Source organism: Natrix helvetica, assembly GCF_964273705.1.
Source record: "Natrix helvetica genome assembly, chromosome: Z".
In the NCBI taxonomy this organism is placed as follows: Eukaryota; Metazoa; Chordata; class Lepidosauria; order Squamata; family Natricidae; genus Natrix; species Natrix helvetica.
The window spans coordinates 72803920-72823580 of record NC_138554.1 but is presented as its reverse complement, the minus strand read 5'-3'; the positions used below and the strand labels follow the sequence as shown (position 1 = coordinate 72823580).

The 19661-nt window shown below is 42.2% G+C and overlaps 1 protein-coding gene across 2 annotated transcripts in view; it reads right to left on the bottom strand.

Annotated features, from left to right (window-relative positions):
- VPS41 (VPS41 subunit of HOPS complex) overlaps nucleotides 1–19661 on the bottom strand; it is a 241866-nt gene that overhangs the window by 20449 nt on the left and 201756 nt on the right. For both annotated transcript variants that reach the window (XM_081932591.1, XM_081932590.1), the window contains 6 exons: nucleotides 15235–15276; nucleotides 15049–15099; nucleotides 12540–12677; nucleotides 11297–11351; nucleotides 6005–6145; nucleotides 4857–4993 (listed from right to left, as the gene is read on the bottom strand). In XM_081932591.1, the coding sequence (XP_081788717.1) occupies nucleotides 4857–4993; nucleotides 6005–6145; nucleotides 11297–11351; nucleotides 12540–12677; nucleotides 15049–15099; nucleotides 15235–15276 (564 nt within the window). The remainder of the gene's footprint in view (nucleotides 1–4856; nucleotides 4994–6004; nucleotides 6146–11296; nucleotides 11352–12539; nucleotides 12678–15048; nucleotides 15100–15234; nucleotides 15277–19661) is intronic.

Genomic DNA, 19661 nt, shown 5'->3' with positions numbered 1-19661 from the left:
ACAAAAACAGGCTTTTGTCAAAAAAAAGGGAATGCATAGCCTTTAGGAGGCTTATAGAGTGCTCCTGGAGACGGGGGGGGGGCACAAAACAACCTGTTTTTTAATCATTTTTGCCCTCCCCAGCCCCCAGGAGCACCCTGGAAGCCTCCTAAAGGCTATGCACCGCCGTTTTTGCAAAGGGGAGGATTTTGGGAGGCCAAAAATGCTGCATTCAGTGCAGTGGTGGGTTTCTACCGGTTCGCACCGGATTGGGCGATCCGGTTGGTCAATGAACCCGGAAGTAAGTTCCTGCCCCGCCCCTGTCATTTACTCGCAAGGCCTTGGCGTTTTTTGTATCAGGGCTTGCTGCAAGAGAGAGGGAGTAAAGACCTTTTCCGGATTGTTGGTGGTGGAGGTGCGGGCCTGTGCTCACTAAAGCAAGTCCGGGGAAGTCCTTTGCGCCAGCTGGAAAAGGTCTTCACTCCCCCCCTTGCAGCATGCCCCGATGCAAAAAATGGCGAGATTGGCGCATTTGGGGCTGCTGCTGCGATGTCCATGGAGGCTAAACCAAGCCGCGCGCCTCTCCCAGCCACTTTCGTAGCTTCCCGGAACGCCAAGAACCTTCGCGCTCTTCTTCGCGCTCCTCGGCTCCTCGTGACGGCAATAGATGTCCAGAAGTGGCAGGGGCCGGAAACCCTAGCCCCAAAAGTCAATTCTGGACAACTATTGCAGTTGTGAGGAGCAGAGGAGAGCGCGGATAAGAGCGCGAAGGTTAGGGTTACTGAGCAACATGTGTATGTGTGTGTATGTGTGTGTGTGAGGCTGGAGTTACGCCCCCCCCTGCACCCTCCCTCCCGGGGGTTGAAGTACCTCAAAGGGACACTGCATCCGAGCAACCACGCAGTTCACCTCACTGACTGTCTCCCTGGCGACGGGCCGGCAGTTGCCGGCGCTCCACCAGCTGGGGCGCGACCGAAGAAGTTTCCTCAGTGGAGCTCCTGAAAGGGACAGGCAGGCTGCTACCGCTCCATTGAGAAGACATTTCTGAGAAGAGAAACTTCTCCGGACACGCCTGAGCTGGTGGAGCGCCGGCAACCGCTGGCCCGTCACCAGAATGCATTATAATGAATTAAGAAAACAGTATTTATTCATCTTGGTAAGCTTAAGCTTCAGTTCTCAGAATTCCACAGTCATTATGCTGGGAATTCTGGAAGTTCAACACACTCATCTTAAATTTAAGAAACACAGTGTTAGGGTTAAGCCAGAATTAAAGGCAAATACCAGTCTATTGCCAAAAACAGGATGTTCATATGGAGTCCTCCCCCACTTTTTCTCCGTATATTGTGTAATTGTCAAAAGAGCTCTGTATTAGTCATCTCACCCAGCTAAAACTTGTGGCACCCCAAAACATCACCAGCAGGCTTTATTTAATTAATCTAGAGTCAGATTTTTCTCCCACCACATATTGGAAAAATTGAGTTGTTGAAGAGCAGGATATAAAAACTGAACAATTAAATGTTAGAAAAATAAAAGGACAATTTGAATTTTATATATACCTCTTTTCATAAACTTAGGAAGTCAAGCCATATATAATAATAACACAAACACTGGAGTTTGTTTTTCTCATTATTGATTGGAAAAAATCAGCCATACTGTGATGCCAGTCAAAAAAATTATCATTTTTTTAAAAAAGAAATGTGTCTCATGCTTTGTGCTGCATGCATTTTTATTATTTTGTAATGCAATGGCTGTTCTTTAAATATATCTTGAAGTAGCTGAAATAACATGATAATTTGAGTAATGTCAATGGTTCAGATCAATATCAATAATCTGAGCTAGTATCAATGGCAATTTACACCTGGATTCAAAGGGATGTAAAATACGTTCAATATTAGCAAATGATATCTAAAATATGTTTTGTGAAAAAGTTGCAGTGACTCCCCCCCCCTCCAAAAAAACAAGTATCAGAAAAATTGCTTCAGCAGTACTCAAAGACACCAATTTTCTGGATGAATTAATAAAACAAATTTTCACAAGGAAAGCTACCTCCCAATGACAACAGAACCAATTCTCCCATTATGCAAAAGTCATATGCTAACAAGTGAAAAGGTTTCTCTTGACACCAATGGTGCGTTACGACCGGTACCCCCCAGTACAGGCGTACCAGTGCCTGCCGGGAGCACCAGGCATCGTTCCGGTATGGTGTTCCGGAGGCCCACCCACGCTCCTTACCAGTATTTGAAGTTTTCGGGGCTTCTGCCCACGTAGCGTATAGCGCTTGCGTGACGCTCCGCCAAGCAACTAGAGTGTCGCAGGTGGTAAGTATGCATGCGCGCGCTGCACACGTTCATGTGGTGGGTGCCCAGCCCCGTTGCACCAGGATCCAGAACCCACCACTACTTGACACCCATTAGGTTAATCTTTACAAGTTTATTTTAAAAAAGAACCCAATAACTTGCAATTTGGTATTCAGTCTTTTGCTCTATTGGCTGGATCTAGAGATTAGGAGATGTAAACTATCCAAGTAAGAATCTTTTGTTGATTTTCTCATACAATGTTTTGTTATCATATAGAGACATCTAAGCTGTGAAGAGCCTATGCTCTGCAGTTGACTCCTTTATTACATATTTAATAGTTTTTATTATGAAAAGTTTATCTGTCAAATAAGTGGAGGAACCAACTTGGCCTGAAAAGTCCCTACTAGTTGAAAAATATCTAAAAGTTAAAGAAAGCAAAAACATATTTTATGTAATATTTAGTTTACTAGAGTATTAGAAACCCTATGGCTCACCCTGAAAGATCCTTTTTTTGTAATTTATGAAAACAAAATATTCATTGTCTTTGAAAGTTTTGCATGCATGGCTTTTGAAAATACAGATCCTTTATGTGTGTGTGTACGCGTATGCCTGTGTGCACATGTGAAGTCTCAAAATTAGGAAATTACTGCTTTATTGCTTAAAATTCAATGTAATCTTGTTCACCCTAGCAGACTTGTCAAAGTGCCTATTGTGATTTAATTTTAATAAAAAAAACACTGCCAGTGAAACAGTAATTTATTTTCTACTAGCTAAATACAGCTCCAAGGCATGTGTCACTTTTGATATATGTGTGGCTCTACTTTAAGAGAACGTACAATTTTATGGCCATATAAATTAAACTGCAGTTGCTGGTAGTCTACTTTATTTATGATTTAATATTCACTTCACTGAATAGTGAGATATAAAATACAGGATTTTTTAGAATGCAGCTTTAACTTACTTACTTTTTAATTCCATACAGATAACTTTGTCTTGCCCTGCCATGAATATTAGAACACCATCTCATAATACTGCCATTATTAGATAGGCTTAAATAATTGTCAGTGAGGACAATGTCATTACCAAATTTAGTGATCTTCATGCTACTTCTATATATACAATGGCAAGCACACTACCTAATGCAAACCACATCTTGATTACAGAATTGCCTGAGCAGTATTGTCCAATCTGAAATTTTATGAGCTTCCTTTGAATGAGGGGCTACCAGTATATAAGTCAAATAATGAACACAGATGATGATTTGGCACTTATTATACCCATACTTGATGTTGCCTTGATGACAATTTTTTTTAAAAAATCATACTGCTGATATGAATCTTAGATGTCTTCTACTCTTAGCTTTTGCTTGGTATAATATCTGCTAAAGGAATAGATGGTTATTGAGTTTCTATTTGAAGAACTCCAAGTAAAATGAAATATTGTACATTCCTTTGAAAGGCAGCCTATTCCACTGGTTGATGGCTTTTACTATGAAGAAGTAGCTCCTCATTTCTAACTTGAGTCTAGTTTCCTATAGTTAAATTCTGATGCTGGTGTCCTGGACAACATAGTTCTCCTCTATTTGACAACTCTTTCCATATTCAAAGATTGCTATAACACAGTGATGTTTAACCTTTTTCCCATCATGTGCCAAAAGCGGGGAAGCACAGAGGGGTCGTGCGCGGGCATGCCCACACCCATAATTCTATGTGTGCGACCCTCCCCTGGAGCGCATGTGTGTGCGACCCTGCCCTTCCCTCGCTTTTGGCGCGTGATGGACCTCCCAAGGTTCTAGAGGCTTTCTAGGAGTCTGGGAAGGGCGAAAATGGCCTCTCCCGCTCCCCGGAGGCCCTCCAGAGGCTTCAGGAGGCTTCCCTGAAGGCTCCAGAGGGTGAAAAATGGCCATATGGGCAACCTGGAAGTTTGGGAACGGACTTCTGGGTTGCCCATAGTACCATTTTTTGCCCTCCGGAGGCTTCAGAAAGCTTCCCTGAAGCCTCTGGAGGGCCTCCAGGGCAGGGAGGCCATTTTTGCCCTACTCAAGCTCCTAGAAAGCCTCTGGAGGGAGAAGAACATTCCCGAACTTCCGGTTTGAGTGTTGGGTTATTTTTTGCCCTATTTCAGGGAAGCCACTAGAGGGCGAAAAACAGCCAAAAATAAAGGCCAAAGTCAGCTGGCCAGCATGCGCATGCACACTGGAGCCAACAGGGCAATGCCTCGCGTGCCCTAACAGATGGCTTTGCATGCCATCTGTGGCATGTGTGCCATAGGTTCGCCATCACGGCTATAATATTTCCCTTCAATCTTCTTTTCTGCACGCTTATATATTTAGTTTCTTTCACCGTTCTTCACAGGGCTTGAATGAGGGCTTCATTCTCTTTAGTATCTTGGCCCTCTCCCTGAACCTTTCCCCATTTGTTTGGCCTGAGCAGGATGCAGTAGAGTGTGACAATTATTTTTTATGGCCTGATTATTCTTTAAATTGTCATCTGTTCCTTAAAAGCTTCTTTTCACAAGAATGTACACAGTGGTGTCATGAGTGGAGGAATGGATAAAAGCACCCCTAATCTTAAATTTTACCTGCAAATTATAATCCTGAAGAATCTTTACTAATGAATCTCTCAGGTTTGGAATCTTCATACTTTCCTTAATACGATGAATCAGGAGAATAGGATCAACATGAGTCCCTATATTGTTTAACAAGCCTGTAATAAAAGCTGTAAAAACATACAGAACATTTAAGTCAGAATCAGAATGTCAAAGTCTCTTAAGTGGTGTAGATTACTCTTAAAAACAGAGAGTGGAAAATAAATAGAAAACTAAAGATATCTCTGTGAAAGATCTAGTTATCTATAGGACTTTTATTTAAATTAAAATATACGCTTTACTTAAAAAGCTATGTTATTTCCCACTCTGGATTTTTTTGTAGATCTGATTCTTTGAATAATTTGAGTGGACAGTCTGAAATACTGTTTAAAAATTCCTATTAGTCTCTTTTCCTGATACACTCTATTATTCTTTAACTCAAGCCTCCAACTTTATTATTTCTGAAGGCTGTGTCTTTGTCTATGACTTTTGTGCCATACTTCTAGTCTCAGTTTCTCAGAATTATATTTTTTAATTTTACACTATTTTCCCATATCAGTTTTTGCACTTCTTTCTCTTCTTCCAATATATATTAAAAAAATTTCCCCCTCAATCACAACATTCTACCAATTCCTCACAATGTATTTACATGCAGAGGGAAATTAATTTTCTTTGTGGAATGATTTGTAAATGCTATTGCTGACTTTACATTTTGGCAGGAAAAAACACTAGTAAATGTTTCATAAAATCACAGCAGTTCCAGCAATAAAAGATAATACATTTGCAGATGTACAAGGAGAAGACAATTTCTTTTCTTAAGACAATAATCATACTTAAAGGAATTTTTATTAGGAAAAAATTTAATACCATTTAATATTTTTCTATTAAGGAAGGCAAATTGCCTTTATAAAGATTCTTAGGAAAACCCAAAATTTCCTAGCAGTTCTCCTGATTTGTTAAACAGCAAATGTCACAGAACTAAGGAATAATGTAATTCAATTCTTTGTATTATTCAAGATGGCATTATTTTCAAATCAATCTGGCTATACTGTCCTCCTTACCATTAATTAAATTCATTCTCTCTATCATTGACACAGACATAACTAGTTTATAATAAACTGGGCAAAGACTACATTGCTTACGAGGTTTGTCTATTGAATACAAAATAAGGTCTTCCCAAAGTTCAGCATCATCTTGCTCCTTTGCAAATTCTATAGCTTTATCTACATCGTTTAGGTCTTCCATGATCATTTTCAGGGCACTTCGACTATTGCCCATTCGACCTGGAAACAAAAAAATGCAAAAAAAACCCCAACAACAACATCCTTAAAAACAATGACAAAGCACCATTAAATTCTATGAGCAGAACCCACTCCCCTTCTGGTTTTATTGTCTTCAAAAGTACCTTCCCTAACCTGATGGTATCCAAATGTGTTAGACTACAACTTTCATAATCCCTAACAAAAGTAAAACTAAATAAATAATAAAGATAAATAGAGCACAATCATTGGACCATCCCTCCAGATTGGGTGAAGCTGTTTTAAAATCCATGGGTTTTTTCCCTTTTAAGAAAGAACATCTATTTAAATAAAAGCAAAATATTCCACTTTCAAAGAAATAGTCCCAGAGTACATTCAAATACCTTCTTGTGAAATTCAGTTACATACTGAATTATATGCTGCAATACAGGTTTAAAAAGCAGCATAGAGTAGCGATGGCAAACCTTTTTTAGCTCATGTGCCATAAGTGGGGGGAGTGCAGAGGGGTTGTGTGCGGGCAGGCCGCACCCATAATGCAATGCGCGACCCCCCAGTGCGCATATGCACATTACAGGTGCGACCCCCCCATTTGTACATGCTTCTTTCACCCTCCCCAGGCTCCAGAGGCTTTATAGGAGCCTGGGGAGGGCGAAAACAGCCTCTCCCACTCCCCCGGACGCCCTCCAGAGGCTTCAGGGAAGCCTCTGGACAGTCCTTGAAGCCTTCAGAGCGCTCAAAATGATCCTCCAAGCAAACCAGAAGTGACTTCTGGTTTGCTCGGAGGGTCATTTTGAGCACCCCAAAGGCTTCAGGGACCGTCCTGAGGCTTCCCTGATGCCTTCAGAGTGCTCAAAACGACCCTCCGAGCAAACCGGAAGCCACTTCTGGTTTGCTTAGAGGGTCGTTTTAAGCGCTCCGAAGGCTTCAGGGACAGTCCAAAGCCTTCCCTGATGCCTTCGGAGCGCTCAAAACGACCCTCCGAGCAAACCGGAAGTCACTTCCGGTTTGCTCGGAGGATTGTTTTGAGCGCTCCGAAGGCTTCAGGGACTGTCCCTGATGCCTCCGGAGGGTGTCCGGCGGGGTGGCTGCTTTCGCCCTCCCCAGGCTCCTATAAAGCCTCTGGAGCCTGGGGAGGGCGAAAAATGGTTTTAAAAAAGGGTGAACTCAGCTGGCCAGTGCACGCATGCGTGCCCTGACAAATGACTCTGCGTGCCACCTCTGGCACGCGTGCCATAGGTTCGCCATCACTGGCATAGAGTATAGGCACTAGACTGCAGCTGGAATAAAAACTCACTGCCTTCAGATTGCTGCAAAATAGCAACAATGCAGCTTCTACCATTTTCAGTTGGAGAACTAATCTAAGAACTAAAATTCTTAATTCTAGCATTACTTAACATGAATTAAGTAATAAATTTTAAACAAGCTGCTCTGCAGATAAAAAACCTCAGAATTTTAGAAAGAAATGCACTAGGAATATTAGCTTCTTGTTAAAAGCACCATCCATGATCATGTCTGAACAGCCAGGATATGCAAAAACTCATCTGAGGTAGTCATAAGAATCTGGATCATACATCAGCAATGTTTCACATTCATTAGCTAATGATTAAAAAGTAAAAGTTCCCCTTGCACATATGTGCTAGTCGTTCCCGACTCTAGGGTGCGGTGCTCATCTCCGTTTCAAAGTTGAAGAGCCAGTGCTGTCCAAAGATGTCTCCGGGGTCGTGTGGCCAGCATGACTAAATGGTGAAGGTGCACGGAACGCTTTTACCTTCCCACCAAAGGTGGTTCTTATTTTTCTACTTGCATTTTTACATGCTTTTGAACTTCTAGGGTGGTAGAAGCTGGGACAAGTAACAGGAGCTCACTCCATTACACAGCACTAGGGATTTGAACAGCCGAACTGCCGACCTTTCTGATTGACAAGCTCAGCGTCTTAGCCACTGAGCCACTGCATCCCTCTTAGCTAGTGGTTGCACATGTTTATTTTGACTGCTTTAAAAATTCTTTCCTCCTCCCCGCCCAACTCCCCCCCCCCCTCATTTCTGATGTTCCTATCTTGGGGATAATTTTATACAGTGCTGATAAAAAGTCCATGCGTTCCTGTTAAAATGCCAGGTTTTTGAGATGTAAAAAAATATAGACTACATTTAATATAACATATAAGATGTACTATTCAATTGAAAAATAAAATGAAATATTTTAGGGTGGAAAATAACAATAAGAAAAGTACAATATGGTTGTGTAAGTTTGTACACCCTTATAAGTAGGTATGTGGCTATGTTCAGAATTAACCAGTCACATTCAAACTGATGTTAAACACTAGTCAGTACGCACCTGCGGTTAATTAAAATGTGTCTGATCAATCCAGTTAAGTTCAGCTGGATTTCTCTGACTTTTACCCAGTTGCCTTACAGCAAAAGCCATGGTCTGCAAAAGTTTACAAAGTAGTAAAGGGATCTTATAGTTGGAAATTATCGGTCAAGAAAAGGATACCAAAAAATTTCCTAGGCATTGGATATATCATGGAGTACAATGAAGACAGTCATCAACAAGGGGAGAAAATATGGCACAACAGTAACATTACTAAGAATTGGATGTCCCTCCAAAATTGATGAAAAAACAAGAAGAAAACTGGCCTGAGAGGCTGCCAAGAGGCCTACAGCAAGATTAAAGGAGCTGCAGTAATTTCTGGCAAGTACTGATTGTATACTGCATAAGAGAACAATCTCCCATATTCCTCATATATCTGGGCTATGGGGAGGGTGGCAAAACAAAGCATTTTCTTATAAAGAAAAACATTGAAGCTTGGATACATTTGGCAAAATCCTACATCATGTTTGACAAAAGCATGTGGAAAAATGTGTTATAGTCCGAAGAGACTAAGATTGAACTTTTTGGCCATAATTCCAAAAAAGCATTTTTGACGCAAAAACAATACTGAGCATCACCCAAAGTACACCATACCCACAATGAAGTATGGTGGTGGCAACATTATGCTTTAGCTCTGCTTTTCTTCATCTGGAACTGGAGCTTTAGTCAAGGTGGAGGGAATGATGAGCAGTTCCAAATACCAGTTAATTTTGGCATAAAGCTTTCAGGCATCTGAAGATGAATTTCACCTTTTAACATAACAAAGACCCAGAGCATACTTCAAAATCAACAAAAAAAATGGGTTCACCAGAAGATCAAAATGGACTAGCCAAAGCCCTGACCTGAATCAATTGAAAATCTGTGGGGTGACATGAAGAGGGCTGAGTACAGGATATGCCCTCATAATCTAATAGATTTGGAACACAATTGAAAGGAAGAGTAGGCAGATTTCCAAGGTGAGATATGCCATACTGATAGATCCTATCCAAAAAAAGAGGATTAAGTCATTTATTTATACTATTTATTGATGTCCATCTTTCCTCGGGGTAACTCTGGGTGTGTCATAAAATCAATAAGTGCTTCAACAAAATATTAATTTAAGGGTGTGCACCAGAGGTGGGTTCCTCCCAATATGGTAAGCCAGAAGAGGTAGTAAAAATCTGACGTACCGGACTGTTAGCAATGGCAACCTGGCCACGCCCCCATATCGGTTCCCTGGTCACTGCTCGCTCGCCCCACCCTATCCAGTCTCTGCGCTGCGCACCTGATCTGTCTGCCAGGTAAGCCTCTGAGTTGTGGCTTAGCTAGCTTCAGCTGCGCCCAAATTGGAGGAGAAGGTGTTTGTGAGCCTCAGGATTCCCAGGCGGCATATGTGCGCAGGGCACCCAAGCTGTAGAGATGGTGTTTGCGAGCCTCGGGGCTCTTGGATGGCCCATGTGCTCAGGACGTGGGCTGGCTCCGGCTGCACCCGAGCTGGAGGTGATGGTCTTGGGACTCCCAGGTGGCCTATGTACGTAGGGCGCCTGAGCTGGAGATGGTGTTTGCGAGCCTCGGGGCTCCTGGGCGGCCCATGTGCACAGGGCACCCAAACTGGAGAAGACGGTGTTTGCGAGCCTCGGGGCTCCTGGGTGGCTCATATGCACAAGGTGCTGCGCTGACTCCGGTTGAGCCTGAGCTGGAGGTGGTTGCCTCAAAGAGAACGAAATGGCCGTGGGCGCTTCTTCCAACAGCCGAGGCCTCAGCTCCTCTCTTCCTCGGCTGTTGAAAGAAGCACTGTGCCTGCTTTGTTCTCTTTGAGAGCTGCCTTGCTTGCTGCAGCGCGAGGTGAGCACATCCAGGGAGAAATCAAGGGAAGGGGGAGGAGAAAGTTGAGCTTCTGCTAGGGACAGCCTTCTTCTCCCTCTCCCTGATTTCTTCTTCTCTCTTCACGCTGTGGCAAGTGCTGTGTGTGTGTGTAAACTGGGCTGGATGGGACAGATGGGCGAGTGGATCAGAAGGGAGCCCCATGCTAGCTCTTGAAGGAAAGAGGCAGAGATGCTGGCATGGAGCTTGCCTTGCTTCCCTTCCCGCCCCCTCCTTGCCAGCTACAGCCTGGGCCCTGCCTGCCCTACTTAGTTGGGCGGCTGGCCGGGAAAGCAAGGGGGCAAGCGTTAAGGGAAGCAAGGCAACCCCCATTCTAACATCACTGCCTCCTTCCTCTGAGAACTGACTTGGGGGTTGCTTCCGCTCCGCTCACCAATCTGTGGCCACCCGTGCTTCGGCCTATCCACTGCCTCTGCATTTTCCCAGCATCTCTGCCTCTTTTCGAGAGCCACGGCAATGGGGAAAGTGAGGCTTCTTTGCTAGCCTCCCAGCTGGCAAAACAGAATTTTTTGCGGTTCTGTGGGCGTGGATAGGTGGGGGGACATGTGACTGTGTGTACATGAGTGATGCCAAGGTGGCCACATCCACTCAGTCACATGCACCTCCCACCTAGTCACATCCACAGAACCAGAGTACAAAAAATTTGAAACCCACCCTTGGTGTGCACACTTATGCAATCACATTATTGTAAGATTTTTATATTTCTCTAAAATATTTGTTTGCTCTTCAATTGTACATATTAAATGTTATATTTAAGGTTGAAAAAATTCTGAAATGATATATCTTCATCTATTTTTTTTTACATTTCAAAAACCTGGCATCTTAATAGTGGTATATAGTACCTTAACAATCATATATCACACTGTGCACAGGTGATAGAAATACTGGCTTGATAATTTGTCAGTAAAAACAAACAAAATTAAGCAAAATACAGCTACTTACTCAAAAGATAAACAGTCTCTTCCACAAAGAATCTTTGCTGACAAATTTCAAGGGCCTGTAATTTAAAAAACAAAGTGTTAATATGAAACAGTTTAATATAATGGATAAATAATGACATTAGCTGCATATCTCTAAGGCCCACTGCAGTCAGTAGAATATAACAATGTTCCTGAAAGTTAATGAACATCAACTTTTTTCTAGTTTGGTGAACGCTAAAAGGGGACACCTTTTATTCACTGCCTTGTAGAATCATTTCTAAGTATAATGAATAAGAGTACAAAAGTGACCTTAATTTAAAATTTCCGAATAATCCCAGAAAGACCAGCTCAGTGGTTTTGTAGTGCTCGAGTCTATATATAGGGTTGGGAAGCAAAATTCCCCAATTTTTAAAAAAGATTTTCATAAACAGAAATGCATGATAAACATAGGCAAGAAGCCTGGAAAATATTAGAAAAACAAATTCAGGATATTGTTCTGTTATAATGAATTAAATATAGTTTAAGGCTTCTCTACTTTCTGCTCTCTTGACACCAAATATAATATAATAGGAGAGAGGGGGGAAAGGAAGTATTCTACATGGATTTATTTCTCATCTTTTTTTTAAAATAGAAATTCTAATTCCTTGGTGGAGGGCAGGGAAGAATGGAGGCTACCTTTCATTTTATGAACAACCATTCTATAATAACCAGTATGTTAGACAAACTGAATCAGGGAGTGAGGTCCCTACTCCAATAGGGACATGAATCTGGATCCCAGAACGTAAGAATTTAAAATTTTCCAGATCAGTAAACCTTGTCCTAGAGAAGCTTGCTGGCTGCCAATCAAATTCCTGTTTTGCAATGCAAAAAAGCAAAATGCTTGATTTTAATTTATAAAAAAGTTTTAGCTTAGTGCGAGATTAATTTTCTGTTTTACGTTGCTCTACTATTTTATTGCATACATTACTTTTAATAAAGCATTGATATTCTTTAGGATTAAACAGTACAATATTGAATAAATGCATAATAATTAAAATAAAGCACAGTGACCTTCTGCAGTAAGAGTGAAATATTACATTTAGTTCTCATATTTTCCAGCAGAGGGTAGTATTATTTAAAGAGTTGCCCCAAGTTTTAAAACTGATTGAAAACAAATACCAAGCTAATTTTGATTAATATAAGAATCACTCAAAAATGTCTTCTACATTCCACCAATCACTACTATACTAGGTGAAAAAAAGCATATTTGGAAATATCTTCCTTACCATTTCCAATGGGCAATGGGTGCTATTTTTCAAAAAAGGGAGTAAATTCGGCCGGTCGTATTCAGCATACAGACTGATTTGTTTCTCATGATACTTTTGTCCTTTATGATGATCTCTCTTGAACAGCTTATGCAAATACTATAAACCAACCAAACGTATAAAACCATAAGAACTTGTAAAGTAGCCATCATCCCAAATATGGATTTCAGAATAATAACTAATTCACTTTTCCAATTTACTTAAATATAAATCCCAAAGAAAACCAACCTCTCAAAAATACCACCAGGCTAATCAAAACATTTCACCTTCCTTAGCATTGTTAATTGATGGAAAAATTTGATTAAGAACAAGGTATAGAGTTTTACTTATATTTCTTCTTTATATCATAAATATATATAGTCCTCAACTTACAACAGTTCATTTAGTGACCATTCAAAGTTGCAACATCACTGAAAAAATGACTTATGACCATTTTTCACACTTATGACTGTTACAGCATTGCCAAAATCATGTGATTTACATTTGGATGCTTGACGACTAGTTCCTATTAATGACAGTTGCAGTGCCTTGGGGTCATGTGATCCCTTTTGCGACCTTCTGATAAGTATAGTCAATGGGAAACCAAATTCACTTAACAATGTGTTACTAATGTAACAACCACAGTGATTCACTTAACAAATGTGGCAAGAAAAGCCGTAAAGGGGGACAAAATTCACTTTTGTCACTTAGCAACATAAATTCTGGGCTCAATTGTGGTTATAAGTCGAGGACTATCTGTAAATGGATGGGGAAAGTTCAAGGAAAAATCAGTGATGGGAAGAACAATATAGATTGAAATCATTTTACTCTGTGATAGCCAAAAATTGGGAGGAGTCTGGAAGTATCTTTTCACCATAACAAATGTGTTAAAGACATGCTTTCATGAATGTTCATGTGAACTTCATCAGATACATGGAATGCCGAAACTGATATAAGATTTAAATTGGATGAGATGGGAGGAAGAAAAGGGAAGGCAGATTCATGTTATATGTGAGACACATTAGGATTATAATTTATCAATTAATCATTGTAATGTTAAAACCCCATTATATAGTTTTCAATATATAGTTTGTGATGCATCTGAGTTAACCAATTTCTGACTTAATTATGCTTGTAATTTTCCCCTCCCTTCTCCAAAATAGTTATTTTGAGATCTGTAATGGACTTTCTGAGAAGTTGCAATGCTCTGTTATTAGTCTGTTCTTGTTTTGAGTTCTGATGTAAAAACTGGGACTATTAATTATTTTGCACAAAGTTCTACGTATGTAGAATTTACATACGTAGAATAATGTGTTCTATGTAGAGATTTAATTTAGCTTTCCACAGCCTGCTAATTTTTCTTCACAAATATCTCAATTCCAAGAAAGTGGTATATGCAAGTGTGATGGCTAAAAATAGCAGTTCCAGATGAATGTCTATGAATGTAAGTTCACTTTAGTACACTGTGACCCAGAGACCCTTTTCTGGAACTGCTACTTGAGGGCATTTTCTCATCAAATATAAGGCCAAGAACAATCATTTGCTGAAATTATATATTATGTGATCCTCAACCTCTTGTATTAAAATTTAGTTTATCCGAATAGATTTTGCAATATCCTTGAAAGGTTCAGGGTTAATAATAGTATTTTAATATTAGTATAGTAATGTAATAGTAATATAATAATAGTATGGCATGGTGTAAGTATTAATATTAATATAATTCATTCAATACAATATAGTACAATACATTTATGTTTCATAATATTTAATGTTATAAAATATAATATAAATAATATGCCTTATTCATGAAAGCTAACTAGGTGACTTTGGGCCAGTCACTCACTCTCAGCCCAACACAGCTCACATGGCTAATGGGGAAAAATGGGGGAAGGAATGTGTGTTGGAACACTATTCTTCTCCATCCAAATGATTTATGATGTGATGAACTAAGCTTCTATATCAGCGAGAATAACTATCTGAATAACTAACCATCTGGAGGATTAGGGAAGGATGGTCTGTGCTATAACTGGCTAATGTATTATGGAATTTAATAAGCAGAAAAACTAGCAACAACCTAGGCTGATCCACAATATGTTAAGCAGGGTCAAATCTAGTTAAGATTTTGAGATCAACATAAAATCCCAGATTCATTAGGGGAAATTTTAAAAACCCAGAAGGCGTCAGTTAGAAATGGTCTTTACATTGTTGACAAGAAAACAGCACGGACATTTTCAGGAACTAAACTTGAGGGTTTCCCACTTAGACACTATAATGTGATAAAATTAGCATTGCTTATGCCAGACAGACCCCAGTGAGTTCTCTTGGTTAACCACGTGTTTTTCTTTAATAAGTGTGGTTGAATGTCCATCTTTAAAGTATTCTATACCACTATAGTACCTCTGTTGCTAAAATTGACCTATGCAGTTGTGCCACTGTATAGAAGCATTTATGCTCTTATGTGTTAAGACAAAGAACAAACGAATATACTTACCACATGCTGCAATTCAGGCCTATCTTTTAATTCTTCCACAACTTTATCAATCTAAACCAAAGAGCATTAAGATTTAAGACTTGATTACTTTTCTGGCAAATTACTTACATATTATTTATAAAAAGGTAATGGGGCAATAATCACCAATCATCACCAATAACATAATTAGATGCTTATTAAACTCACAGAGATTTTGTCTTCGTTATCCAAAAACATGTCAACGGCTTTCTAAAGGAAAAAAGAAGTCCATGATAGTGAACAGATACACAAGAATCAAAATGTTAACTATTTACAAACATCTATAGATTCTGACGAGCTGTGATGAAGAAAATGACAGCTGTGCCATGATGGTAGTCGCACATCTAGGAAGAATAAATGGTACAAATATTGGAGCATAATTAGATGGTAAAGATGGGATTCTATTACTGCTTAGGAGAGCCAGTTTGATGTAATAAACTGGCAGTAAGCTAGAAAGCAGGCTATTGTAAGTTATAGTCCTGCTTTAGGCACAAAGTCAGGTGCAAGATCTTGGGTCCTTATGTTTTTCTCAGCCCTTGGAAGAAGGCAAGGGAAAACCACTTTCAAAAATCTTGTCAAGAAAAATATAGATACATATCCAGACAGTTGCCAGGAATTAAGATAGTCATTCATCCATGAAAAAACAACTCACCATCAATTGTGGCTTACAGTTAAAATATTTGAAGTTCACTACAAGTTCCCATAGCTCAGCGATGGCGAACCTTTTTTGGCTCCCGTGCCACAAGTGGGGGGAGCGCAGGGGAGTCGTGTGAGGGCGTGCCGCACCCATAATGCAACGCGCGATCCCCCAGTGTGCATGTGCGCACAACGCGCCTCCCCATTTTTACATGCTTTTTTCGCCCTCGCCAGGCTCCAGAGGCTTTATAGGAGCCTGGGAAGGGCGAAAAGAGCTCCCCCCCCCGGAGGCCCTCCGGAGGCTTCAGGGAATGTCCGGAGGCTTCCCTGAAGCCTTTGGAACGTTTAAAACTACCCTCCAAGCAAACCGGAAGTGACTTCCGGGTTGCTCGGAGGGGGGGTTTTAAGCGTTCCAAAGGCTTCAGGGACCGTCCGGACGTTACTTCCGGTTTGCTCGGGGGGTGGTTTTAAGCGTTCCGAAGGCTTCAGGGAAGCCTCCGGACGGTCCCTGAAGCCTCCGGGGGACAGGGGGCTCTTTTCGCCCTCCCCAGGCTCTTATAAAGCCTCTGGAGCCTGGGGAAGGCAAAAAATAGCTTTTAAAAAGATGAACTCAGCTAGCCAGCGCGCACATGCGCGCTGGCCAGCTGACAGGGCAGCGCCTCGCGTGCTCTGACAAATGGCTCTGCGTGCCACTTGTGGCACGTGTGCCATAGGTTCGCCATCACAGCCATAGCTGATGATTGGTGCTTGGCAGAGATTTAAAATACTGGTTCATATTACCTAAATCAGCCACGAAAGAAAATACTTAGGAAAGGTGAATGGTACTGTGCTTCCCCAAGAATATTTTTCCCTCCAAAAGGGGCATTAGGGTTTATTTTTTTGGGGGTGTGTGTGTCTCATTTTTTTTCATGTACAGGAGGTGGTAATCGTGGGGGCTGATGGGAGTGGGAGTGCTACCACTGCTGAACCTGCCCCCTCTGTTTTACTGTTTGTTTGCCTGCAGCCGCAAAGGCCCAAGCTCTCACCGTGTCCCGGCTTCTGCTCACCCTGCCTGTTGGCCCTGCTACAGCTGGAACATTTCTCAGCTGCTGGTTGTTGAGTAGCTGCCTGTGCTGCTGCTGGCCTCATGGGGGTTCTTCACCCTCCTGGCAATGCTGCTCTTGACCACCCTGCTAGACTACTCCTGCCTAGTGTGAGTCTAGTTGGCCCAGATCTACAAACTCTGGAGCCCCCCCCCCACTTATCTCTGGTAGAGTCATACCACCTGTGCTGCCTCGCCCACCACCACTTTCAAGCTGGTGAACACAGGCTTGCATGCCTACTCGGTGCTGCAGGCACTAGGCAATGGGCTCAGTCCAGCACTCTCCAGGCCTTGGCCCTGGTTGGCGCTACAGCTCTCATGCCGGCTGTGCAAGGTGGGCATGGGACTGCCCCTCAACCTCTATATAACCTGTCGCTATTCTGCAGCCACTGCTGTTGCCACCTCACCTTCCGCCCAGCCTGGCCTACCACCAAGCCTCAGCTGCTATCCAGTAGCCTCAATACCTCCTGCTGGAGCCGCCTCATGCATTCTGCAGACCGGGTGGCATGCCCTTCCCCTGGCCTGTGCGGCTTCAGTGTGTGGCAGGTGGACGGAGGCTAACACTTGCCTTGCCTCACTATGTGATAGCAGTATTGGCCCACTAGATGGGTAGGGTGAAAGAGGAGGTGGTAGCATCAGCTGGTCACAGGGTGGCCTCAGGCGAAGTAGAGGCTGATGGGGCCACCCCTCACCTGTCTCACACAGCTAGAACAAAAGCTGCAGCATCCACCAGGCCCAGCGCCCAAAGCGTGATGGGATCAGCTCATAGCCTGGTACCTGCAGCATAGGCCAGCACTCAGCAGCCCTAAGATAGCCACAGGTGAGGTAGCATGGGCAGCATAGCTCCACTGGCGGTTGCTGGAAGGCTCATGGTGGGGAGGGGAGGTGTGCTCCAGCGGTAATAGATCTGGGCCAACACACCTTGTACCAGGTAGGAGCAGCCCAGCAGGGTGGCCAAGAGCAGCTTTGCCAGGAAGACAAAGAGCCCCCACAAGGCCAGCAGCAAACTGTGTTTTGGAACAGAGAAGATGTGTAGCTCTTCTCCCCATATGCCCAGGCTGATGGGCAGGCGCTGGCCGGTGCCCTGGAGAAAGAGGTGGCCTCAGGCACCAGCATCCTGTCCACACCCTCCACCTGCTTGCCACCCTCCTCCGCCTTGTCCTCAGTGTTGCGGGGGGCCAAGAGTGTCTGTTCCAGCTATGGCCTGGACACTGTGGTCCGCTACTGCTGAAGGTAAGACACGGGCAGCTGGGGGTGGGTAGCCAGGCCGGGCCTTTTCTAACATGCTTCTCTGTCGCCTGTGGGACCAGCAGAAAGGGAGTGCAAGTTGCATGGCATGGGCTGAAGCAGGGCCCACCCAAACAGTGATGCAAGATCTGGCTTCTCCACGCTGAGATGGGGCCAAGCAGAGCAGGCCCCAGCCATCGTTTTGCTCCAATGGAACCTCTGCCAGTGACTGTGGGAAAGGAGCTAGGGCTTATTTTCTGGGTAGGTTTACTTTCGGGGAAACATAGTAGTAGATTTCAGCCTAAGATTCTAGCTAGCATTTCTACAAGCAGTTTCAAAACAAATGCAAAAAATCTTTATCTTTGCAAACTGTACATGCAAATACAATACTACATTTTACAAAGTATAGTACGATACTTAAAAAGAAGCAAAGCAGTTCTTAGAACAGTACTATACTGTACTATAATGTAGAAATTCAGCGCACACCGCCAAGAAGAATGAAATATTTTGGGAAATATTAAAAAGGCAGAATATTATATTTCCTTAATGAAGAAAACATGTTGTTTTAAAGATAGAAAGCAGACTCAGTCTTTCTTAATATCCCTGGCCCCCAGCAGATATTTTGTGCCCATTAAGAAAGACTGGGCCATCCAATTTACAAAACAAAAGACCTTCAGCTCCAGGGTGATGGGATTAAGAACAGGACATAATAAAATTAAACCACTACCATTTAGCAGAAGACACAGAGTTCACTACATTGCACAATCTCCTAAGGATATTTCAGTCATTGCATCATCTTAAAGCAGTCCAAACCTCAACCAAACTTGGGAGCTCAGACAAACACCTAGGATTTACATTTCCTCTTTTGCCTATAGAGCCAGCTATGATGCCTATATAACCCCTACATGACCCCTACATAGGAATCTGACAACAGCCAATAAAATACATGTTCTTGCACAGGAACAAGCTCAGGTGTAAAGCCTAAAAGAAGGTATAAAAACCACCCACTCTCAACTCCATTTTGTCAGCTGCCCATATGGTTCTGTTTCATCATTAAACCATCTTTCCAATCAACCTCCATATTTCCAATGTCTTTCTCCTAGCTTGGAACTGAACTAGATGGATATTTCTTCCAATAACAGAGTAACAAAAAATAATATTTTAAAAAACTTACAGGAGGAATTCTAGCAATCTAGTTTTCAAGCCCAGTCAGCTGCTGATCCTATGCACAGCATCCCCTCCCCCCACCCAAAAAACCTCTCGGAACTGGGCTCGCTGCAAAGATCAGCAGATCTTGTATGGACATGTGGCCAGGGACAAAAAAACCCTGTTGACTTCTGGAAATTGCATCATAACCCTGAACAGCTCAGGCAAGGCACAGAGTTAAAAATGGTGGTTGCTGCATCAGTGATTGAATCCAAGTCACATGGCTACAGAGACCTGTTTTTTGATCGTAGTTTTGAATTTCTAATGTAAATACCCTTTCTGAATAAATTCATTCTGGTGAAAATTCAATGAAGAAAACCTCGTATCCAGGTGATTACCTGTACAAATGTTTACCAGTGCTAAAGAGGGATACTGGAAGACTAAATTTTTATTGGAAAAGTCACTGTAAACTAACATTTCTGTCTATTGAGTTCAGCTATCTTAA